At 45.2% G+C, this 25,726-nt stretch overlaps 2 protein-coding genes across 5 annotated transcripts in view; one reads left to right on the top strand and one right to left on the bottom strand.

Moving 5' to 3' along the window:
- SLC17A1 (solute carrier family 17 member 1) overlaps positions 1–25,726 on the bottom strand; it is a 156,522-nt gene that overhangs the window by 87,249 nt on the left and 43,547 nt on the right. The window lies entirely within an intron of this gene.
- SLC17A4 (solute carrier family 17 member 4) lies at positions 3,197–25,132 on the top strand. 3 transcript variants are annotated; one of them, XM_045800478.2, is made up of 12 exons: positions 3,197–3,261; positions 10,508–10,631; positions 15,849–16,054; positions 16,653–16,886; positions 16,974–17,061; positions 17,224–17,310; positions 19,274–19,392; positions 19,516–19,677; positions 21,821–21,953; positions 22,036–22,183; positions 23,029–23,119; positions 24,095–25,132. In XM_045800478.2, exons 2-12 carry the CDS (start codon positions 10,544–10,546, stop codon positions 24,227–24,229), a joined length of 1,491 nt encoding a protein of 496 aa, XP_045656434.2. In that variant the 5' UTR covers positions 3,197–3,261; positions 10,508–10,543; the 3' UTR covers positions 24,230–25,132. The 3 variants fall into 3 exon arrangements, with proteins under 3 accessions (XP_045656434.2, XP_087714030.1, XP_087714031.1); XM_087857904.1 differs by lacking the exons at positions 3,197–3,261; positions 10,508–10,631 and having other exon boundaries at positions 14,320–16,054; XM_087857905.1 differs by lacking the exons at positions 3,197–3,261; positions 10,508–10,631; positions 22,036–22,183 and having other exon boundaries at positions 14,322–16,054.

The following is a 25,726-nucleotide window of genomic DNA, read 5'->3' as shown; positions in this document are numbered from 1 at the left end:
TATGGCCAAAGAGGATAACAGAAAAGGAAGAGCCACCCAGAGGGTCGAGCCAAGAGCCACGAAGAAAGACATTCTGGGGGCACTTCTGTCCTCCCCATCGGATGCAGAAGCACCATTTGGGGACCATGCACCACCTCTTTTTTTTTTTTTTTTTAAAGATTTTATTTATTTATTTGACAGAGAGAGAGAGAGAGAGACAGCCAGCGAGAGAGGGAACATAAGCAGGGGGAGTGGGAGAGGAAGAACCAGGCTCCCAGAAGAGCAGGGAGACCGATGCGGGGCTTGATCCCAGGACCCTGGGATCAGGCCCTGAACCAAAGGCAGACACTTAACCACTGAGCCACCCAGGCGCCCCTATGTACCAGCTCTTGAAATAGCCTCACAATTTCAGACTTCTTTGAACTAGACTGTGTGTTCCCCCGTTGGCAGTTGCCTTGTTTGTGTTCTAGCCTCACACACTGAGTGTGTGTTGAACAGAAGACATCTTGTTAATTCATGGGTTTCTGGAACAAGAGAAGCTACATTCGGACGGATGAGAGAGTATCATAAAAATCGTGAACACCAGGCCCGGTGCTACGGTTAAATGGGACTTTTGAGTTGGCTGTCCTGGGAAGGAAGGAAGTACATTTAATGTGCAGAAAGGAGAGTTCATTGTACACAGTTTAAAAGAAACCTGGACTGTGATATTAGTGGTCGAAAATATTCCCTGGCCTTCCTTTGAAAAGGATTGTTATTTCTCTACCTCGGTTCTGCTTGGCTTGGCCACATGACTTGCTTTGCCCCACGAAAGGTGCGTGGAACTGACATCCAGGCAAAACTTTTACAACTTTTTTAAGCCAAGACCCAGTTCACCATAATTTATCTTTTAGTTCGACCATGAGACCATCCATGTTCCAGATAAAGCTCATTCAGCAAACTGAGTCCCAGAGTCAGGAAAACACGGTACAGAGCTACAGTCAGAAAACGATGGACATGAATCTCCAACATCACATAAACCTTTGTTGTTAAAAGCAACTGAGATTGGGGGCCATTTCTTCTCGCATTCCAATCCAGCTTCTCCCAACTGATAACAGCCTCCCGCTTACTGGCTTTCATCTGCACTCCTGTTATCTCGTGGTCTTCCCACAGTGCTTCGCGTTCAGACCTCACGTCTACAGTCAAGACAGAAAAAAAGGGACAAAAAAGATGAGGCACAGGCCTACTTTTTTAATGTGTTCATGGCCAGAAATGTGTGGTTCCAAGGAAGGCACAAAAATGAGGTTTTTGTTTTTATAGCCATCAATGGTAGAGACGAAATCTAGGACATAGAAATTTAGAAACGCTGCCTATAAGTCATATTTTTTATAATTTATTAGAAGTAATTTAAGCAAAATTCTTTGCTCAAATCTGGTCTTCCTCTCCAACCCTTCTGCTACTATTCGCTTTTCAGAGTTCTCCAGTAACTGTTCCACACATCCTGCCCAGGGTACAAAGGTGCATTCGTGTGTTTTGAACCTACTTCTTTAGATCTGTGTTTAGAGTTGTGTTCTTCAACCTTTTTTTTTTCCTTTTAATAATCTTTTGGGATTCCTATCCAAACATCCTATTAGAGGTTTCCTAGAAAAAATATTTTCAAGTGTTTTACTTTTTAAATAACATCATAAAACATTTGAAACCAGCTTGGGGATTTGGGCATCTTGGAAGGAAGAACAGTAAATGTAAAGGCCCTGAGGCAGGAAAGAGCTTCATGGGGAAGGCAAAGGGAAAGCGGATGGAACAGAAGTCAGCAAGCAGCATGGCCAAGTCTTGAAGTCTGGAAGCACATTAAAGAGATGGAATTTGGTCCATTTTGTCCTAATTTTACTGAGAAGGCTTTGGAAGACTTTAAACCAGTAAGCGATGCATTTACATACTTACAGATTTATGTAAGTTACAATATACGTATTTACATTTTCAATATTCTGCCTGCCGTGTGGAGATGAACTGAAAGAGAGGGGTGAAATGGTGGGGCCAGGTGAGAGTCTGTTTTATTTACCCCAGCAACAGGTGATTGCATTAGGAATGGAGGAAATGAAAAGCAATGGGATTTGGGAAAAGGTCTGAAGGCAGAGCTGATAGGACATGCTGATGGGACACTCGCCGAGGGAAAGAGCAGACTTATTGAGGGAAGACTCCAAGGTTTAGGGCAAGATGAACTGGTGAAATAGTGATGCCATCAGCCAAGATTGGGAGTCTGGGGCAGGGGTGGAGGTGGAGGGGGTTCAGGCCTTCTTGCGGTCATGTGAAGACTGAGATACCCACTGGATACCCAAGGAGAAATGAGTGCGGCTGAAGAGCTGAAGTTCTGGCTCATGAAAGGGTCCGAGCAAGGGCAGGTGAAGAAAGGAGACCATGTGGGTTCACCTTGGGAGTGAGTTTGAACTGGGAGGAAATTCAAGGCCACAGTCCTGGACACACCAACATGAGAAGTTAAAGAAAACATAAGGACCCGCTAAAAGGATTCAGGAGGACCCAGTAAGGCATGAGGAAAATTGAGCCTGAATCATGGGTGACAATCCAGTGAAACAGTCCAGGGAAGGAATGAGTGATGAAAGCTAGTAGGCTTAACACATAAAGTCTTGGGACTGGCCGCTGGATTTACCAGAATGGAGGTCAGTGATGGCTTTGCCAAGAGCTTTCTTGTCTTGAGTGGGGCAGGGGGACAGAGTACAGTATGTGTGAGTCTTCTGAAATGTTCTGCCATGAAAGGGAGCAGAATCACAGGCTGTGACTGTTCCCAGAAAGCTCAGTGGTCTTTGCGCCAACAGCTATAATCAGTAAACCACAAGTCACTTGAGTCAACCAAAACGGGTGTTACGTCTCCACTCTGTGGAGAGCCTAGTTCTACTAAACAGTCCTGATGGAGACAGGACTCAAAAGGGACAGGACATACCCCATGCTAATGAGGAACATAATGAACAGCACTGCAAACAGAGGCTATGGGGTGCCAGGACCCTATAAGCAGGAATACTGATCCTGGCTGGAAGATTAGGGAAGATGGAAGTGACCTCAGCTGGCCTTGAAGCCTGAGGAAGACCTAATGAGCTTGGTCTACTTGTCAATTAATAAAAGTTAAAAATTAAACCATTCACCCCAAACAATCTTCCCATTGGGTAACATAAAGGCTAAAGGTTTTGAGGTAATCATTTACCTCCTCAGGATGTAGGGCAATGTAGAAAATCTTGAAAAGCTTAAAGGTATTTATTGGAAAGGAGCGAGGACCCCGCACTCTAACTCCCACAGGTTAGCCTTCTCTCTTTCCCCCTAATTCTGCTTTTGAGATGATGGGAGTGGGCCTTTCCCCCATTTGTTGCTCTGGGGTGGATGTTGTGGGGTGGGGAAGAGAACTCCTCTTTCCCATGATAATTCTGAAAAGTAAGAGAGGATAACATCTTATCCTAAAAGAAACAAGAGTTCCAGAACTCCAGAGAATAAAACTTCAGGGAATCAATTCGTCCAAAATAGTTGCCGAGACAGAGAGTCTGAATTATCTGAAGCATGTGGAAGTGAACCAGCAATTTTAAACTATGCTTTTAAGGGTTAATATCACCCAAATATTGGGACCAGACTAGATACCTTCAGCTTAAGATTGATATATTGGGCTTATTTTTGTGGGATGCGTTAATAATAACAATAGCAATAATAATAATTAAAAAAAAACACTGACTACATCTGTGGTGAGACAGTAAACGTAAAAACTGACTTTTGGCAAAGGAAGATTTTTATCAGGGCTAAAAGATTAATAAGTTAATCAAAACAGATGAGACCTCTCCAGTGAATTTATGCAAATGGAATTCCACGGCTTTGGGCAGTAGTTATTAGGTGAAGAGTCTGGGGCAGAGGACTCTGATTTTGGCGCTAAGAATACGAGCCACAAGCCGCTTCTTGTATGAAGGAAATGTTCCGTGCTGAGACCAGATATAAAAACACGTGAGCTCCTAATAGCCCATCACGGGGCCTTAAAAGCCTCACTCCACAGTGAACTAGTGAAGAGCAGATGAGCAAGACAAGGGTTCATGCAAAGAATAAACACAGAATCAGTCTTGGCCATGGACTCGGACAGTAAGCTGATAGAATGACTCATTCAGTACCTCGGCAGGTTGGTCCTCATTTTCTTAGTCTGTACGTAAATAGATAAAAAGGATGACTTTCCAATTTATATTTCTCCCTGGGCGCCCTGTCTCAAGCTACAGATTCACAGGCACAATGTGTCCTGAGCTGTCTTCCCTTCTGGGTCTAACAGGCATCTCAAACCCAACAGCGCAGAGTGAAACTCTTCTTTTTCTTCTGGAAACATGCTTCCCTCCCACTCACTTTCCCATCTCTATGGCGCATAACACCATTTACTCATTGGTACAAGCCATAAATCTAGAAGTCTCCAGTGATCTTCCCCATTCTCTCCTCCCCTAGCCACCTCATTAGCGATTCTTCTTGACTTTCACTCTAAAACAGATCCCCGGTCCAGTCTTTTGCACCATGACCAGCCTCCCCCATACATCAGCTCTTGCCTAGGTGACCACAACAGCCTCTTCCTGACTCTCTTGGTTCCCAGCCTTGCCCCATAGAGACCATGCATCACCACCCAGCAGCCAGGTGAATCCAGTCCCCTTACCCGGCCTGTGGGACCCCACATGGTATGGCTGCTGACCACCACTTTGGTCTCCTTTCCCATATCAACCTTCTCACTCACTCTGTACTGGCACTGGACAAACCTGCTGGCTCCTTTGCCAGGAAGGCTTTTGCTCAGAGCTCCTTTCTTCTCATCATTCCCAATTTAGCTCAAATAGATCTTTCCCAAAGAACCAGGTAAAGCAACTGCCCTCTTCTTGCTAGTTACCTAGTGGCCATCACTGTGACTCTCATTTTCTCCACAGCAAATGTCATTCTCGTGTTTTCCTTTTCATATTGTACCTCTCCCAGAGGCCTCGCTGGAGTTGACGAGGCAGTGGGAGTTGGCAGTGGAGGATGAAGGTAGGACAAATCCGACATAGGGCAAGGGATCCAGCCGTGGACAGTATGTGAGACATCACTGCTGGTTACCAGACAAGCCGGCATATGCTTCTGTCATAGTAAGTATAGACAGGGGGCAATTTAAAGAGAACTAAGCACTTGAGCCATAAATGCAAGAGAAAGAGCAAAGACGTCTGCCTTCGGCTCAGGTCATGATCCCAGTGTCCCGGGATGGAGCCCTGCGGGGGGCTCTGGGCTCATCGGGGAGTCTGCTTTTCCCTCTCCTGCTGCCCCTCCCCTCCATTCCTGCTCTCTCTGTCAAATAAATAAATAATTTTTTTTTTTAAAAGAGGAAGAGCAGGGCGCCTGGGTGGCTCAGTCAGTTAAGCTTCTGCCTTCAGCTCAGGTCATGATCTCAGGGTCCTGGCATCAAGCCCCCTGAAGGGCTCCCTGCTCAGCAGGAAGCCTGTTTCTCCCTCTCCCACTCCCCCTGCTGGTGTTCCCTCTCTCGCTGTGTCTTTCTCTGTCCAATAAATAAAATCTATTTAAAAAAAAAAAAAAAAGAGGAAGAGCTAAGGAAGCATAACATTCCATTCACTGGTTCAACAAATATTTACTGAATCAATGAACGAACTAGTGGTCAGTGAGTTCTCACGCCCTGGTGTGTGCGGAGTCCTTACAGTTATCACCGTGGCAAAAAAATGTTAGTCTGAAAGCTAGGACTTCAAGTCTTGTGACTGATAGTCTCCTTTCGGTTCAACTAATTGCCCTAAATGTGTACAGACATGATAAGCAAATCATTTTTACAGCAAAATATTCCATCCCTTCATTTGATGGATTTCTTTTCAGAATTATCAGGGTGACTCAGAATAAAAAGTCCATTGGTTACTTTCAGATTCCAAATAATCTCATGTTGTAATCAGTAGGTCCCGTCTGATGAAAAGCACAAAACTCCAAACTTTATCTAAAAATAGAGCTCCTCGGGGTGTCTGGGTGGCTCAGTTGGTTAAGCACCTGCCTTCAGCTCAGGTCATGATCCCAGAGTCCTGGGATCGAGTCCTGCATCGGGCTCCTTGCTCAGTGGGGAGCCTGCTTCTCCCTCTCCCTCGGCGGCCCCTCCCCTACCTCCCGCATGTGCTCACTATCTTTGTCTCTCTCTCTCTCTCTCTCTCTCTCTCAAATAAATAAATAAAACCTTAAATAAATAAATAAATAAATAAATAAATAAAGTAGAGCTCCTGCCTAGATAGATAAAGGAGAATGAGAGCACACTTATTGAGATGAGCACTGAGTAACGGATAGAACTGTTGAATCACTACATTATACACCTGAAACTCCAATAACACTGTATGTTAATTATATTTTTAAAAAATAGAGCTGCTCTCTGTCTCCAGCTTGGACCTCGGTGGGGTTGGTGGTCACTTGGTTTGGCTTCTTGCTCCCTTTCTCTGTCAGCTCCTGCCCTCACCCCTCTCGCTGGCTGAGGCTTCTGATCCTTCTAGGCCGGGGTTAGGGAGGTGGAGGGGTGGCTGGGAAGAGGGGGAAGTGGCTCCTGACTGGGACTCTTGTGACCTGGCCCTGGCGCTCTGGGCTCGGGTGGACGTTCACGGCTCCATCCTTTAGAGACAGCTCCCCACGGGGGACACCCCGCGGTCTCTCCCTTACTGTGCCCCTGTCAGCCGTCGGGCTTCCTACCGTCCCGCCATCTCTTCTGGGGTCATGTCCCCTCTAGACCATTCCGTTGGGTATGGCTGGAAGCTGGGTCCCTCCTGTGTCACCCGCATCTGGCTCAGAAGGAACCCGCCGCTCTGTCCGGCGTCTCCGCACCCGCCACGGGGGGGGGGGGGGGGCAGGGGCGTCACGGGGTCTCGGTGTGGCATGGGCCCTCTCTCCACTCTGCACAGCCTCGTGCCCGCGGATTCTCAGGCCGGTGTCACGCGCCAGCCCCTTCTCTCTCTCACACACAGGCGCGCACACAAGCCTCCAGGGGACAGACGTCAAGCTGTCTGGGTGAGCCCCTCCTTGCAAGCGGCCCCTGGTGTGTGACTTAGAGTGCAGGGCAGCGCCCTCCCCCTCTTCCCGAAGGCAGGGTGAAGAAGTGCCAGGCCAGACCGGCAGCTCTCTCTAAAACAATTCTCTCAGGGTCTTCATCTCAGTCGGGTCGTGCCCTGGCAGTGGGCTCAACAGCCCTCTTCTCAAGTCCTGGAGGGTGGTCTCCTACCTCTTTGGGCCGGAGGCAACACTTACTGTTTTCCTCTCGAAATAGTCTGGGGGCTGCCACGCTAAGGAGGAAGTGCCATTTTAACATCCAGTTACACACACATGTACACACACACACGTACACAGATGCACATAAGGCCCCAGACATTGTGACCACAGGTATTTTTTTCTGTTGTTGTTTTAAATGCATTTTTTGAAAGATTTTGTTTATTTAGTTAATAGAGAGAGAAAGAGAGAGAGCACGCAAGCAGGGGGAAGGGTAGAGGGAGAGGGAGAAGCAGGCTCCCTGCTAAGCAGGGAGCCCGATGTGGGACTTGATCCCAAGACCCTGAGATCACCACCTGAGCTGAAGGCAGACGCTTCACCAAGTGAGCCACCCAGGCGCCCCGTGTATCTTAATTTTAAAACCAGCGCTAAGGACAATGTACAGGAGAGCTGTCATTGTCTCAATGTTGTGATTTTTCTTTTCATAATTTTCTACTCACTTATAAACATGTAAATTACATAATGTTGTGTGTATATAATGTTTCACTTATTTTATTACCTTGGCACTCACTGTTCTATAACTTACTATTTTCTTTTTTTATAAGTTTTTGTTTTAATTCCAGTTAGTTACCATACAGTGTAATACTAGTTTCAAGGGTACAATATGGTGATTCAGCACTTCCACACATCACCTGGTGCTCGTCTGAGCAAGTGTCCTCCTGCATCCCTGTCACCTGGTTTCCCCCACCCTCCACCCTCCTCCCCTCTGGTAACCACCAATGTGTTCTCTGTAGTTAAGAATCTGTTTCTTTCTCTCTCTTTTCCTTTGCTTGTCTGTTTTGTTTCTTAAGTTCCACATACGAATGAAATCATATGGTCTTTGTCTTTCTCTAACTTATTTCACTCAGCATTATATTCTCTAGCTCCATCCATGTTGCAAATGCACGATTTCCTTCTTTTTTATGGCTGAGTAATATTCCATTATATATATATTATATATAATATATATATATCATCTCTACTTTACCCATTCATCAATTGATGGACACTGGGCTGCTTCCATATCTTGGCTGTTGTAAATGTTGCTCTAAACATCGGGCTGCATGTATCCCTTTGAATTTACAACTTGCTTTTTTCACTTAATATGTTCTTTAAATCTTTAATACTTATATAGATTTTATTAGTTCTTTCTGATGTATAGTATTCCAAAAATATATGTACTTTAACTATTCAAACATTAATGACCGTTAGTTAGCTGTTAATTTTTCACTTTTACCAATAGCACTACAAGGACTGTCCTGGGACATGCTCTTGTGTGGCTGTTAGATTATTCCCTGGTGGACACCTGAGGCAGCAATACCAAGTGGAAAGATGCCCTGACTCCCACAAACAACAGCTTGGTTCCCCACACTTTTGCCTAAACTAGGGAAAAGTCTTTCAAATATTTATGGAAGGGGACAGGTAAGAAATAAGATCTTCTTCTTCTAATGTTCATGTCTTTGAGAGTAAGGCAGGGTGCCTTATGCCATGTCTGTTCTTCATCTGTTATTCTACTGGTGGTTACATACTTTCACCCACTTTCTTATACTTTGTCTTTTTTTAAATTATCTTGAAGTTTAAAAAGACATTGCTCCCTTATCTGGTATCATACTGTAATTACTTTCTACCCCCCTCCACCAATGACCTCTTACGGCATGTATCATTACAGATAAGGTTCATGCTTTTTGTATCCTGCTGGGTTCTTATGATATGCCTAGGTATCACTTTAACTTCATTTCTCTGGCTTCAGACTCACTGTGATTCCTGAATCCGAGAAATCTTGTTTCATCTATTCCGGAAAAGCCCTAACCGTTATTTCTTAAAGCATTGCCTCTCCGCAATCCTGTTCATTTTCTTTCCCCAGAAGTCTTATTCAACATATACCAGACCTTTTAACTCTATTTTCCAAGTCCCGTAACTTTGCTACCATACATCATTATCTCCCTTAGCTTTAAATCTGTATAATATACTTATTCTGTTCAGTATTCTGTATAATTATTCTGTATATCTTATCCTGTAGAAATGACTTTATTCTGTATAATTCTGTTCTACCTTCTATTTCACTAATTCAGTCATTAGCTTATTGTCTAATGACTAATGACTTCGTTTCTAATTTCAATGCCTAAATTTGTTTTTTGTATTTCAAGTAGTGTCTTTCTTAAATATGCCCGTTCTTTTGGGTATCTTCTTACGTTTTAGTCTGTCCTTTATTTCTTCAATTATTTTAAGCATGCTTATATAAGGCATTTATCAGTTTATCCGACCCTTGGAAGTTCGCAGCAATTTGACCCTGCGATGTGTTTCGTCTGAGGACTTCCTTGGAAGGTTGCTTCTGTGAGTGCTTCTAATTTTGGATCTGGAAGTCACAGTCAGCGGGGCTTCATCAGTAATTCTATGTGATCCGCATTAAGGAAATTGGCCTGGGCCCAGTTCTTAGTTCAGTTTTTCAGCCGACAGAGTTCTCAGACAATGAAAACAGTATGAATTGCGACCCCAACTCCTCATGACATAGTTAACGAATTTTCGGAATTTTAAGAGGCTCTTTCTTTTCAAACCACAGCTCAGGACGATGTAAGCTATCGCTGTCTCACTGTTGCAATGGACAAAGCCTCTCTAATTCAGTTTCGAACCCCTTTGAGGGTTCCGGCTCTGTCTCAGGATCTCCATTATAATCGCCTTGCTGGCAGAGGTCTAAGCTTCCTCCCTCATCCCAGGGACCTAGATCTCAAGACCCTGCATCACTGAAATTGACGTCTGCTCCCCACCACAGTCCCAGGGTCACTGAAGAATTAGCTCATGCCGCAAACTTTTCATTACATCCACAGGGGTATCTCTTACTATCTTTGGAGCTATGTGTTTAAAAAGATGTTTGCCATATTTTATCTGGTGTATCTAGATGTTTATAACAGGCAGTTTTCCACGTAATTTAAGAAACTGGAATCTTCCGGATGAAATTTCAAAGAAGACTGTCAAGTTTTAACATGCAGTTGATACATATATCAGTTGAGAGACAAAGGAATACAGAACTGGAAAGAATATTACAATCCATTAAGGCGATCCAGGACAGATCCTTCATTTCAGAGAAGCAGAAACTAAGACCCAGGGTAACTGTGACCCTCCCAGGGCCACACAATTGGCTAGTGAGAGAGTCTGGGCAACAAATCAGGTCTCCTGAACACCAAACTAGCACTTTTCCCACCAAATATCTCCTCCTAATTCATAGAATTGGGGCAGTGTCATGTGTGATATAGGACACTTGTCGCCCTGTATTTGCTTTTGCATTCTTTTATTTCAGTAGGTGAACGCCAGTCCCTGGGAGAAAAGAACCAAAATGTCTACTAGAGCAGAAGCCAAGAGAGTGGCTGCTATTTCCAGTGATGGTAATTTAAACACGGCTCACGTGCAAACCTCCAGGAAAGGTAAAATCATGTACTGGCTATGGATAAAAGTGGTATCTATGTCACCTCGACTTCGCTTTCGGCGGTATACAGCACGGTGCTCCCACCAACTGCCAAGGGCTCTATATAGCTATAAAGCCTTTTTTATGGAGAATTATTTCACTTCTTGCGAGAAACCTTGAAGGGATATAGGACAGGTAGGTATCAAGACATTACTTATAGATGAATGAAAAAATTCAGAGCAGATGCTAAGTAGAAAATAGGGAAACCGGTCTTGGGTTTTCTGATTCTAAGTCCAGGAGCATCCGATTAGATTTCTCTGTTCACACAGATCCAGCCCTGCCTCAGACAGAGCAGGCTTTTCCTCTCCACCGTGTCATAAAAGTCACTTCTCCTCCTCCACGTTGTCTATATCGCAACTTGGTGCTTTTCTGTAACATGTCCTAAGAAAACCTACTGAACACCTTATTTTCCTCTAAACTCTTAATGGTTCATAAGTACGTGATTCATTAATTTGCTTATGGAAATAGGCTTTTCATAAGATAACACCTTTGAACAATAAAGCACTGACCAAGGTGGGTGCTTTCCAATCCTCAACATATCAGCCAGTGTGTCTGCTGGGAAGTGAGCGTGTCTCAAGGACGAGAGGATTCTCCTACTCTTACCCATCAAAGGAGAAATAAGGAGGTGTGCATTCGAATACTCCGTCTACAGTTAACTAGAAACCGTTTGACCTGGAATGAATACTATCCCAGTGCCTCAGCTTTCTCATCTGGAAAGTAGGAGAGCCTGACTCTTGTATCTCTAAGACCTGACCCGTGTCCAAGTAGTTAAGAATCTATTAGCCAAATTCTCCTATCCTAACTCTCTCTCTCAAAATCAGTAATATAAAGAGCTCATATATAAAAATTTTCCACGTTTGCAATCCTGATTTTGCCATTTATGAGCTGTGTGACCTTAGGGAAGTTACTTACACTTTGTGTGTCTCGGTTTCCTTATTCATAAAAATGAGATAATAATAGTGCCCACTCACAGCATGTCCATGAGAACTGAATTAGTTACAATATGTAAATCACTTAGAACAATGCCTGGCACACAGTAAACACTACATAAACTTCAGCTAGGATTACCACCTCTCACACAGTCTCCCCTCCTCAGCCCCCTTTCTGGCAGTGGTGGGACTCATATGTGGTCTTTCTGGTTTCTTCTACCATCTTCTAGGACACCCACTGCCCATGCTGCTTAGTCCCCTAATGACACCCCAGGAGCTACGGCAGTCCCCATGTAACCCATCTGACCTGTCATTACAAATGGCATCATGCTAATAATAATCCTGGGACGAGATTTAGCCAAATCTCGTCCCACCTGATAAGACAGAACCCCAACTACTCACAGGCCCACCTGGTTATTTTGTTGAGTCTCCAAGTACTTGCCACAGTGCTTATGCATAAACCCTGCTGGCTTCATCCATTCGTGGCCAACATCAATTTTCACTCATCTTCTCTCTCTGGCCCACACTTGCTGGGCGTTCCTGGGTCCTCTGTCTCACACCCTCGGGACACTGCTGGGGCTTTTCCTCGGTCCCCGTGTAGCAAAAAGGTACTGACGTCTTTGCTCAGTATGACTGCGCTTCTAAGAGACTCACAGAACCAAATCCAGGTATTTTGTGGGACACACAAAATGCCCCTCCCCCATTACATGGCATATCCCGTCACCTGGCCACGTAATAGAGTTGCTGATGCTCCTGTACCCCTAGAGACCTGGGGGAAAAGGTGGACCTTGAGGTTCTGCCAGAAGTCAGTGGTTTCTGTGTATCAGGCTCAGTTAAGGGTCCATGGGGCAGAGTGGGGACAGACACCACATTGACCTTCCTATCCCCTTATCTCCCAGAGGCCTGTGAGCTTCTGCCCGGGTTCAATCAGAAAAACAGAAGGTACTCTAGATATTTCAAGAAAAAGAGGCTTAATATAAGGGACTGGAAGATCCCACAGACTTCGGAAGTAAACTCAATCATGAAGAAAATTGCAATGAAAGATATATATGAAGGCTGATTCTTTGACAGCGGGTGCCCTTCACAGCAATAAAATAATTCCTGACGCGGGTGGATCAGGTGGAGAGATTAAGCACAAGTGATTGTGGGGACAAAGGAGACAGAAGCATTTCAAATGTGTAAGGTATTAATCACCGGGAAGCAGATAATGTCCATGATTTCTATGGAAATAACATTCATAAATTTGAATTAAGAAAAATTGTGCACGTCAAAAACACACGTAAGAAGTGAATAAAGTTATCAAAAAGTTAACCCTTTTTAAAACAAACCAATTATGTCTTGGTGGTTTCACTGGAAAAATTCGGTGAGATTCTACTGGGCAGAAAATGTCTCTGTATCCATGCCTTTCTATGCCTACCCACCTTAAGGAGATGGAAGGTCGTTCCTCACTCATGTGCAGACCGTGCGTGGGACTTCTTCCAGAGCACAGCACGGAAAGGGGTCAAACAAGAGTAACCTCACAGTGGAGAAACCTGACAAATACTGCCTCAAGCTGTTGTTGAGGGACATTCTACAAAATACCCGACTGGTACTCTTCAAAATTGTCAAGGTCATTAGCAACAGAGAAAGTCTGAGAAACTGTCTTAGCCTTAAGTATCCCAAGGAGACACGACAATTAAATGTACTGTGCTATCCTGAGTCGGGTTCTGGAACAGAAAAGAGACATCAGGTAAAAACTAAGAAGTCTGAATACAGTGTGGGCTTAGCTAATAATCCTACATCCCAGTAAGTTCATCAATTGTGACAAACGTACATAGTAACAAAAGATGCTCCTAACAGGGGAAAGTGGGTGTGAAGTGGACAGGAACTCAGTAATTCAGGGGCGCCTGGGTGGCTCAGTTGGTTGAGTGACTGCCTTCGGCTCAGGTCATGATCCTAGGGTCCTGGGATCGAGTCCTGCGTCAGGCTCCCTGCTCAGCGGACAGCCTGCTTCTCCCTCTTCCCCACTTGTGCTCTCTCTTGCTATCTCTGTCTCTCTCAAATAAATTATTAAAATCATAAAAAAAGGAACCCCATAATTCTGGAAGTCCAAAACTGTTCTAACATTAAAAGGTGTATTAAGAAAAAAGAAAATGAGAGGCACCTGGGTGTCTCAGTGGGTTAAGCCTCTGACTTTTGGTTTCAGCTCAGGTCATTATTTCAGGGTCATGAGATCGAGCCCCTCATCTGGCTCTGAGCTCAGGAGACAGTCTGCTTGAGATTCTTGGTCTCCCTCTTCCCCTCCTGCCCTCTCTCTGAAATAAATAAATAAATCTTAAAAAAGAAAAAAAGAAAGTGACTACATACCTAAAATACTTCAGGTTGTAGATTGAGATGGAAAGCCTAAAATCTTTCTTTACAAAGCTAGCATGTCAAAAATTACATGCACACACATACTCAGAATAATATTCACCCAAATTCAATTATATATGCTAATGTAAAATTCTGGCCAAAATATTAGCAAAATAAATCATGTGTTTTCATTACAAAAGCCTATTAAGAAGAGCACAGATATTAATGATAATTACAATGAACTTACATAAACGTAGTCAATTCTCATCACAGCATCTTGAGGTAGGCTCTATTATTTTTTTTCAAGATTTTATTTATTTGAGAGCGAGAGAGAGCAAGCAAGAGCAGAGAGGGAGAAGCAGACTCCCACTGAGCAGAGAGCCTGATGCGGGGCTTGATCTCAGGACCCTGAGATCATGACCTGAGCGGAAGGCAGATGCTTAACCGACTGAGCCACCCAGGCGCCCTGAGGTAGGCTCTATTATTGACCCCATTTTACAGGTGGAATACTGAGGCTGCAGATAGCTCAGTAATTTGCCCAAGAATACACAGCTGTAAATAGAGCAGATCCAGGTGTCTGACTCTATGATTCAAATACATTTCATTAAAGTCATGCATTCACATCAAAATAAGAAACAGGAATAGGATAGCTTCGTACAGTAAAAGCGCAAGTCCCACCATTGTGGGGAACATGCCCAGTAAATTCAGATATGGCAGGGGTGCCCGCTCTCACCACTCCTATCTAACACTGTTTATGAACTGCCAGTGAATAATTTACCCAAGAAGATGAAATGTTACAAATGACAAAAATAATCATGTATTGTTTCCCACTGTTAGTACTTAACACATGTGTGGGTTTGGCTTTCTGTTCTAAACCCAGAGGAAGGAAACATGAAAATAATAGGGAGAGGACCAGTTATAGAAACAATAAAAAATCTCTTAAGAAACTTGTGTGGGACTTAACTGATGAGAACTGACTCTAAGATTCCAGCTCGGACCAGAGGAAAAGATGCGAATCCACAGGGAGCCACCCCTGTTCTCAGCTAGAAGGCCGCTCTCCACGGGGCAATCCCTCGCCGTGTCATCTGCCATAGCTAAACGATGCTGATCAAAACTCCGATGTAAATTCGTGTGGATGGGGGAGGGGACAGTCTCAACTGAATGCCCCCAGAGTTAAACTGAAGGTGGGGGTCTGTGCTGGCATGTCACCACACAACAGGAGACAGCGCTGCCCAGGAAACAGGGCACCCACAGGCCTTGAGGACGAGATCATAAATTACACCTCTGGAATTTCTCCGGAGGGACAATCGATCGATCCTTCTAGCTGTTACCAAACTAATGCACCTGGACTCGAGTCCAGGGATAACCCCAGGCCCCTCACAGATCACTGGCAAGTTTCATGCGAGCCCAGATTACAGTATCCAGATGAAGTTGAAATGGCTTCTGGAGTCTAACCTAGCCGACCTTTTGAGTCTCGTCTCCTCCCAGCCCCTAACCTGTTCATCTGTGCGTTCTGTTAACAGGGTGGGGCCCTTAGGAGTCATTCCCAACGATCCCTCTCTCTTACTACCCATATCCCACACACCACTGCCTCCAGCCAGTTCTCTGGCCAATTTCACCTCTTTCCAGTCCATTCTTATGAGCTCACCCCAGAGCCCTGCCTCGAAAACCTTCCTAACACTCTTTCTGGCCAGTTCCACACTTTCTTCAAGTCTCTGCTCAAGTAATGATTCCGAGGAGGTTACGGAGCCCCTCACCCCCTGGGGGACAGGTGTCCACCAGCCACCTGCAGAGCAACACCTGCCCTGTCTCTGTTTCTCCTCCCCACACACACTGCAGTCTTCTCCCTCTTCCAGACTTAGGAAAGGGGGAAGAAAAGCACCATGATGATGACTCTCTGTGTCCCTTCATCTCAGGCTTTTGTTCGGTCCGACACGGGCTAGCCGTCATCCTGCATCTCTGCAATTTCTCAATTAACTCCCAGAAGATGAGCCTGAGCATCGCCATGCCCGCGATGGTCAATGACACAGCCTGGCCCAGCCCGCTCAATGCCACCGCGGGAAGGCCCTCCGCCGGTTCCCAGGACGGCTGGAACGAAACCCTACAGCAACTGGAGGCAGTGGTAACTTTCATGAGACTCCAGAGTCTTTCTCTGACTCAGATGGTTTGACCTGAAGGGCTATTTATGAAGCGTCTACTATGTCCAGTGGACTATACTACACGGGCACATAATACGTAGCTAAGGAGAGTCCATCTCTACTCTGCTTAGTTTGAGGAGTGGAAGCACTCCTAGAAGTAGGATGTAGGAAACCACTTTCATCTTCAGTGGACATACATTCCTACCCTACGAGGATGAAAATCACAAAATAAGTTTCACAGATGTTTACTTTTACTTTCTTCCTTCACGTATTTTTAAAGTCACCTTACCGATAACGCTTTCTTCTTTATAGCCTTTCTTTCTTTACGGGATCTCTTACATTCTAATGGGTCAGTGAATCGTGTAACCAGGGAAACTGTGTAAAAGGAAAGAGTATGTTGGGCATATGTTTGGGTTTTGGGTTTTTTTTTTTTTTAATGAAATTGGTAGACTGGAGGAACTGGAGAGAAGTAGAAGGAGAGAGAACCGCCAGTTATTTTATTTTTCGTCTCCCAAGTTCACATGATAAAAACTGTCAACTCTCTGGCCAAAGATAAACAGTGAGATTCTCTTTGACCCCTAGGCTCCTATGTATGACTGGAGTCCTGAAATCCAGGGGATCATTCTCAGCTCTATCAACTATGGCTCATTCTTGGCTCCAATCCCTACCGGCTACATAGCTGGAATATTTGGAGCCAAGTACTTGGTGGGTGTCAGCCTGCTTCTTTCCTCAATCCTGGCCCTCTTGGTTCCACTGGCAGCTGATGCAGGAGCGGTCTCGCTCATCGTCCTTCGGATTGCTCAAGGCATCGCCCAGGTACCAAGAAGCTTTCTAAGTGTAAGTGGAATATTGGTTCCAAAAATGACCTCAGATAGCCAAGAATGGAACTTTTTTTTTTTCCAGGTTATGGTATTAACAAGCGAGTATTCAATTTGGGTCAAATGGGCTCCCCCACTAGAAAAGAATCAACTCATCAACACTGCTTTATCAGGTAATCGATACCCTAAATTGTCAGCTTGGGTGCGCTGTCCCAGAGTACTCTGCAATGGCCTCGCAACACAAGCAAGACCTTATCCTCCAACTACCCTGTCTCCCTGCTCGAAAGCACGACCCTGACTCTCTCACCCAAAACACCCTCATGTCTCCTGTTTAGGGGAATTGACGGGATCCTTCGTTACTTTGCTCATCGGTGGTTTCCTCTGCCAGACCAAAGGGTGGCCTTCTATCTTCTATATCTTTGGTGAGTTTGGGCTTCTCAAATCTCAGGATTTTGTGTTGTGACAGAGGATGCTGGGCATGATTTTCGTGATCCAAGTCATCTATGGTTAACCAAACTCTAATACATGTGAGTATTTCTATAACTATATAACTAAAATTGATAACGTTCAGAGCTAAGCATGTGGTGAATCTTGCAAAATGACATTTAAATCTCAGGAGCCTGGATGCATAGCTAGAATGACCTAATGACTTCAAAGGCATCATAACATTCCGTCCTGCTTCTAAACTGAACACGCAACTAGCCCCAGAGGGATTTCTTTCCTAAGATGTTGAAAATGGTACCTAGGGGGGATGATACTTTTTGTTATGCTTATTTAATTCATTTTTAAAAATTCTATTATTACAATCAGATAATTGTAAGACTGTGACCTAACTGTAAAATGCTGATTGGCGCAGAAACCTGCAAGACAGGGCAGATGGTGTGAGGCTCAAGAGTGGACGTAACGCATTAAGAAATGCTGCAGAAGGTCCCAAAGACACACGGAGTGTTCCAGAGGCAACGTTCTCCTACTTCACAATTCTGCCTTTACCCAAAATAAAGATTTTATTTATTTGACAGAGAGAGACAGCCAGCGAGAGAGGGAACACAAACAGGGGGAGTGGAAGAGGAAGAAGCAGGCTCCCAGTGGGGGAGGGAGCCCAATGCAGTGCTCGATCCCAGGACTCTGGGATCACGTCCTGGGCCGAAGGCAGACGATTAATGACTGAGCCACCCAGGCACCCCTGTGTTTGAGTTTTAAAACATTCTCTGAAGTTCCATCTGCAACTTGTGTGATCCAGTAAGACCAGTGAGCACCACTCGTGCTTCCGTTAGAGGGTAATGCTCTTATACCAAGAGTTCCTGTAACATCAAGTCAATATATTCACTAGAAAAAATTGTGTGAAGATGGGTTACTTTAGCATGGTGACCTGCAAAGGCTTTGTCAAAGGGCAGGTTACGGAAATTACTCAAGCAATGCGAGAGGCTTACTCTGCTCATGGTTTCCAGAAAGGTAAGCTACAAATGTGTATGTACAAGGAAGGAACTCAGTACAACATTTGTGGACATCCTCCAGCCGCCATCTCCAACAGCGGTAATTTTCGTGTCTATTCCTCCCTACTTGATTTTAAGTTCCTTGATGGCAAAATTCCATCTTTGTATTCTTATACTCTCAAAATCTCACAAATGCCTGGTGTAGGGTAGTTCTATACTCTATGATAGCTCTTCACACTCTATTTGTGAAGGAGTGTGTAAAGGACAAGCTACCTAGTAAAAAGAGCTATTAAGATTAGGGCACGTGTGGTGATGAGCACTGGGTGTTATACGCAACTGATGAGTCACTGAATACTGCTACATCAAAAACTAACGAGGTATTATATGTTGGCTAACTGAACCTAACAAAAAAGTATTGGGGAAATTGGTGATGCTTATATAAAATCTATAGATTAAATAATATTTTCATTAAAAAAATAAATAAAATTGGGACGCCTGGGTGGCTCAGTCGGTTAAGCAACTGCCTTCGGCTCAGGTCGCGATCCCAGGGTCCTGGGATGGAGTCCCACATCTGCTCCTCCCCCTGCTTGTGCTGTCCCTCTGACAAATAAAATCTTTAAAATAAATAAATAAATAAATAAATAAATAAATAAATAAATAAATAAAATCTACACTCTGCTTAAGAAAAAAAAAGATTTCTTAAGATCCTAAAAAAGAAAATTTTAAGATGAATTTTATTTCCGCTCAATACTGGTAACACTGGGCTGTCCGACGGTGTCACATGTGCACACAAGGGGTGGAGAAGCACCGTCTGCCAATGATGGCGCCACAGCACAGATACAGGTAGGAGTGGAATACTGGGGTCAGTCACTCTGTCAACCACAGGCATCATCTCAGTGCAGAGTCAAGCAGAGAGAACACCCATCAAGGGCTAATGGGATCCTCTTCCTAGGTGGAATTGGCTGTGCCTGTTCTTTTCTCTGGTTTCCTCTTGTTTATGATGACCCCACAAATCATCCGTTTATCAGCACTGGTGAGAAGGAATATATCGTGTGCTCACTGGCTCAGCAGGTGCGTTTGATGAACTTCCCTACCATTTCCCTATGTTTGTCCCGGTGTCTCAGGGGTGAAGAGGGCCTTAGAGCAAAGCTCTTGTCTTCTGATGGAGGGGTATTGATATTTGCTTTCTTCTAGGACTCTTCGCCAGGCTGGTCCCTTCCCATCAAGGCTATGATGAAATCCCTACCACTTTGGGGCATTTTAGTCTTTTATTTCACTGAATTCTGGATTATTAGTATTTTGATGGCATACATGCCGACATACATCAACTCTGTACTTAAAGCTAACCTCAGAGATGTAAGTATAGAGAAAGCCCATTCTGTTCTTCTGCTGAAACACCTCATTACATAATCTTCTGTCTCACTTACGGCCACAAACTCAGGGGTATAGGCCCAGGAACTTCGTGTAGGAAATGCAACCTGGTTGCGTAAATTCTCAATCATCTCACTGTGACCTACTGCTTATTGGGGAAAACTGGGATGGTTTTAGGTAAGCTTGATGTTCACACAATGTCATATTTCTTAAGGGACTGATGCAAGTTGTGTTCAGTCCAATCAGCTGTTGCAAACAAGATAGTGTGCTGGCAACATAAAAAATACAGTGTTAACAAAACAAACTCTGCCTTAGAGAGGACTTGACGGGAGCATTAACAACACCTGCTGAAAACAAAAGCTTATCACTAGGACATAAAGTCCCAAATAGGACTCCTACCAAAAACTTGCAGATAACGGTCTCCTAAGACATTTGTTATTCAAGTGTGACGCATACAGAGAAAAGTGCAAGTATGTGTACAGCTCTCTTTTTACCAAATGGACAGGTGTCCTAACAGGTGGACAGGAGCCTTTAAATTCCTACAAGATGGACGTCTTCAAAGTGGCAAGGAGTACATCAGATTTCAGAGCCTATTAGCGGCAGTTCACAAGGTTATTGAGTCACTGCTACATTCTGGTGTTTTGGACTCAAAAAGCAGTGCTCTCATGTTAACTGGGCTCCTCTGGTGAAAACGGTGCTAACTGGCCAACAGAGAGCTGACTTTCGGAGCAGAGGGCAGAGTCCAGGGTGCACACGTGCAAGCAGGCTGGAGGTATTGAGGTCAGAAAGCCCCAGGGTGGAATGACCATGGGTCTTCACAAAAGAGGAGGGCCGGAAGCAGGCAACAAAACCGGAACCTCAGATGAGGCCATCAGGGGCAGGAGGTCCAGACAGACATCCCTGAGGCCAGCTGTTGGGAATGGTTTGTCTCTGGTGAGAGGCCAAGTGGGATCCCCATCTCAGAGACCAAGGCTGAGGAGAAGGAGGATGGGGGAAGGACTGGAGAGGCCAGTGGAGACCAGTCAGTTGAGACCAGGCTTTCTCAGCTTGGAAAGTCAAGAGGCCTCAACTCCTGTTGGTCTCAGGGTGGTTTCTCCCTAAGTCACAAAACCTTGGTGGCTTCAGTTTACTCATCCATAATATGAACAGCTGGGACACGGTGACAGTTAAAGCCTTTCCATTTGGGAGGTTATACGCGACATTTCTTTCCTTGCATTTTTTTTAATAGCACCGTAATACAGAGGCTGAGCTAATCAAAACAGGGTACAACATTTTAAAAACTATATCCAAAGATAGGAGTGAAAAATCTTCCTCCCGCTCCCATCCCATCTGCCCTGTTCTCCCAGCCCAGCCACAGATCACTCTGTTTTATTCATTTCTTTTATATTCTTCTTCTGCTTCCTTATGAGGACGCAGGCATACATGAGTGTATCTTCTTATTTTGTCAATTTTTTTTACACAAAACATTATGTGTTGTGTATGCTGTTATTCTTTGTGCATTACACCACGGTGATCTTTTCATATAGTCCACAGGAACCTTGGTGAGACATCTGGGTTGTTTCCAACCTCTGAGCAACAAACCTTGCTCGTCTGCCACACACCTGTGCAACTATTTCTGCATGTCTGAGTTCAGGGTAAATGCAATATAGACTTTCTATCTATTGCCAAATTGCTCTCCATAGGGCACTGATAATATTTGCAAGTACCCAGTTTCCCACAGCCTGCCTTAGATCTGGTCAAAAAACTGTTGGATTTCTGCAGATTTTTGCCAGTTTGATCCATGAAGAGATAGTTCTTTTCACTATGAGGTTGGACACCTTTTAATATTTTTAGGAGCCCCTATTTTCCTTTTTCTGTAAATTTTTCCTATCCTTTGCCTATCTTTCTACTGGGTTTTGTTATTTTTAAAAATCTATTTCCAAGTGACCTTTACATATAAAGAGAACATTAGTCTTTTTTTTCCAATTGAACTATATGCATATTTTCTCTCAGGCACCAAAACTGTGTTGGCTGATCCCAGTACCTTGAAATTTGTATCCAAGGAGACGTGTATATAGAGAGAAGCTATACACGTAGACAAGCCCCCCAAGGGTCAATGTGTGTCATGTGTGTTATCTCTGGTCCTCAGAGTGGAATCCTGTCGGCCCTGCTGTTAGCTGTTGCCTTTATCAGCAGTATCCTTGGAGGTCTACTGGCGGATTTTCTTCACTCCAGGAAAATCTTCAGACTCGTTACCATCAGGAAACTCTCCACCGCCATCGGTAAGGACACAGGTGGATGCTGGGGCGGTGCGGGAAGCTCAGGGTGGTTTTTATTCACTCTGCGTCTGTCCTCCTGCGGCAGGGGTTCTTATCCCATCTGTGGTCCTCGTGTCCCTGCACTGGGTCCGGTCCAGCGTCAGCACCAGTATGGGCTTGTGGGCACTGTCTTCCAGCGCCACCACCTTCTGCCAGATAGGAGCGCTGGTGAACTTCTTGGATATTGCTCCTCGGTAGGGACCCCTTGGCCACATCCACACAGAAACTCAGCTCAGGTCCCGCAGCCCTAAACTCGCTCTGATGGCCCAGTTCCACGTGGCTGATCTGTGCCTGCTGCTGGTCACAGGAAATGCCGGCACCAGCCCTACAGCCACATAACTACTGGAAGGGACCCAAAGCCAGGCCACCACCTGCACTCTGTTTTCCAGGTGAAAACGGCGAGGCAATGGCCACACTCACAGCTCCACTGGGGACAGGCGGGGACTCACAGCCATATCTCTGTCGGGGAAGGCAGCAGTCACACGGGGTTGCACTGAAGGACCCGTAAAACCCTACAGGGCCGGCTCACATGAAGCTTTACTAAAGGTAAAGCTTGACTAACGGAGAGCAAGAGAAACACTCACCGCTTACAGACGTAGTGTCAAGGAGGCCTGGGACTTCCCATGTAGCTCCCAGGATCCTTTCCCGGTCAGCAGAACATACTCGAGCTTCAGATAACCAACTGCCATGACACCTGGAAGACGCCCTGGCCTCAGGGGAACCAACGTCTCATCCAGTGAGGGGTCTTTTTTACCCAAAGACAAGGCTGCAAGATCGGGCTCCATAGCAGAAACTAAGAGAACGTACCAACGAGATGCAAACCACCCATCTGTACATTTTGTATAAACGAGGTTGACAAGTTAGTACAGGTGACGCTTGGGCGTCTCAGACCCTCACCCGGGATGACGCTAATCACTAGTCAGCATTTCATTCAGGCTGGGCCAAGGGTCGGCACTGGGCACCCCAGAGACAAGCACAGAGTTACAAGGAAGCTGAGGTGAACGGTTTGCTTACACTGGAATATTCTCTCCTGCCTCAGGTACACCGGCTTTCTCAGGGGACTATCGCAAGTCTTTGCTTACGTATCGGGAGCCATTTCTTCCACTGTCGCTGGATATTTAATCAGTCAGGTGAGGTCAAACACTGATGAAAATACTCATGAAAGGAACCTATACAGTCACTCAGGAGAAGTCAGACTGGAGATACTTTTGTTCCTTCCCCAACGGGGCTCAAAGCTCAAGAGTCCTGAGCCCCTCGGACCCCCACCCCCCCAGGCTCAGCTCCCGCAGGACAATTACCACAGGTTTAGGGTGTGGAGCGATGAGGAGAGCTCAGTTTTATGAGTTTATGCTTTAAGAGTTTTTATTTATTTGTTTGTTTATTTTGCTTTAAGAGTTTTTAGAAGGTAAGTTTTTCATGCTAATCATCAAATTTCTAGCAGTATTCATGGCATTTCTTGCAAAGTATAGAGGGGCCAACCACTCTGGTTTGCCTATGATTGAGGGGTTTCCCTTCTAGTCGCTGACTAATACTGTCAGGAAAAGGCTTTTAATAAGGAAATCCTTAAACTGAATTTGTTTCCCTTGTCATCCCTTCATACATCCACTCGTTAATTCACCCTTAGCATGTGTCATGCAATGTTTAAGTGAATAAAACAAACAAAAGTCCCTGCCTGGTGAAGCTTATATTGTAGGAAGGAAACTGATGGAAATCTAATGATTTCATATGTACATATCCATCATATCATATACGGAATACTGAACGGTGGCACAGTGTGAAGAGGAGAGGAGAAGCAGGCATGTAGGAGGGGGTGGGATTTCAATTTTAAATAGGGTGGCCTTGGAAGGACTCACTGGAAATGTAACATTTAAGTAAGGACTGGACGCAAACAAGGGAGTGAGACAAATGGCTATTGGGAAGAGGACTGTTCCGGCAGAGGGAAAGGCCAGGGCCCAGGAAATGACCTGCATATTCCAGGAACAACCAGGAAGGCCACAGAGACCGGAGCAGAGCGGGCTGGTGAGCGGGACAAGCGCCAGGACCTTTCTGAATAGGAGGGGCAAGAGCCAAGAGACCATTAACACTTTGTAATTTCCTGCTTCCAGGATTCAGAGTTTGGCTGGAGAAATGTCTTCTTGATTTCTGTTTCCATTAACGTGTCAGGCCTGGTCTTCTACCTCATCTTCGGCCAAGCAAACGTCCAGGACTGGGCTACAGAGCAGATGTTCACTCAGTTCTGAGCAAACCGGATGCCTCAGAGCCGAATGCTTAGCCTTTCATCGTTTGCCGTTACGGATGTTCCCCCTTGGCACCTGCTTGACCGGTTACCCATTTAATTTGCATTGACTTTGTCTCCAGTATCTTCTCAGAGAGCTTGGCTGTGTAATACTGAAGGTTCTGCCTGCAGAGGTTGCAGTGGTGGGTGGGGGTTGGGGAAGGCCAGCTATTTAACTGTGAGCTCTGGAAAGCATATGTGTGTCTGAACTTCAAAGTGTTCTCCACTCTGCCCACTATTATTGTGACTTCATAAGAAATACATATTTGGTCTCTGCTCCGCCACTTTCGGGAAGAGAGCTCCAGAATTTCAGATTAGTGAAATCTCAGATTTCTTGAGTGGTAGAGATGACAGGAGCACCTTTTGTCATAATATTTGGACTCGGTCCCTGGTTCCCGACACAAGAAGCTTCTAAGACCCTCGGATTTTCTGGAGTGATGAGAGTGTCTTGGGTATTCTATTGAGATGACTGGTGGCTGGGGGCCACCCATAGCTTCTGGAGGCCACTGAAGCTGCCCACAGCTTCAGGATGGGGGCCGGTTTCCAGGAAGACTGAGGCATGATTAGACGTTTGGAACTTCCAGCTCCACCATCCCACCTCCAGGGAGGGGAGAGGGGCTGGAGATTGAGTTATTCATCAATTGTCATTTACTCAATCACACTTATCCAATAAAGCCTCTAATAAAAAATTGAAACGATGGGGTTCCAAGAGGTTCTAGCTTGGTGAGCACAGGGAGGTGCTGGGACAGTGGTGACCCAGAGAGGGCAGGAAAGCTCTGTGTCCCTTCCCACATTCCTTGCCCTGGGCATCTTTCCCTTTTGGCTGTTCCTAAGTTGTATCCTTTATAATAAAGCAGTAGTAATAGTAAGCAAACTGTTTTCCTGAGTTCTGTGAATCATTCTAGCAAATTATCAAATGGGGAGGGGGTCATGGGAACCCACAACTTTGTAGCTCAGTCCAACAGAAGCGTGGGTACATTGGATACCCATTAATTTGATTGGTGTCTGAGGTGGGGTGGCCTTGTGGGACGGAGCCCTCAACCTATGGGGTCTGCACTAATGCCAGGTATTAGTGTCCGAATTGACTTATACGGCACCCAGCTGGTGACCCCCAGAGAATGAGAGAACTGCCTGGTGTGGAAAACCCACACATCTGTTGTCAGAAGCACTGAGGACAGAAACCCTTTTCCTTTAGTTGTCCTGGTAAAAGCATCTGGGACAGAGGACAATTTCTCACCAAAGCAAAAAAAAAAAAGCTGGAACCATGGGAGTGAGAACAGAGGATCACAAGGGGAACTGTGTCCAAGCATCCAGACGATGAACCCGAGAGCCATCTTCCAAAGAGAGCCCCAAACAACGGAAGCCATGGTGTACACAGTCCAGCGTCCTAGGCCAGGAGGTCGGAGCAAGGCACGCTGGCCTCACGTCAAGGGAGGACAGACACGGGGCCGTTTGAGGCTCG

This window comes from Ursus americanus, chromosome 32, assembly GCF_024610735.1.
Source record: "Ursus americanus isolate L20-20 chromosome 32, mUrsAme1.1.p, whole genome shotgun sequence".
In the NCBI taxonomy this organism is placed as follows: Eukaryota; Metazoa; Chordata; class Mammalia; order Carnivora; family Ursidae; genus Ursus; species Ursus americanus.
The sequence above is the reverse complement of the archived record's forward strand: the minus strand, read 5'-3'. Positions and strand labels throughout refer to the sequence as shown.

Bases quoted from the DNA above. Each gene is read 5' to 3' on its own strand.
- SLC17A4 (XM_087857904.1), top strand. From the start codon at position 15,659: ATGATTCCGAGGAGGTTACGGAGCCCCTCACCCCCTGGGGGACAGGTG. The intron at 19,393-19,515 runs GTGCGTTTGATG...GCTTTCTTCTAG, and splicing joins TGTGCTCACTGGCTCAGCAG to GACTCTTCGCCAGGCTGGTC. The intron at 23,120-24,094 runs GTGAGGTCAAAC...TCCTGCTTCCAG, and splicing joins CTGGATATTTAATCAGTCAG to GATTCAGAGTTTGGCTGGAG.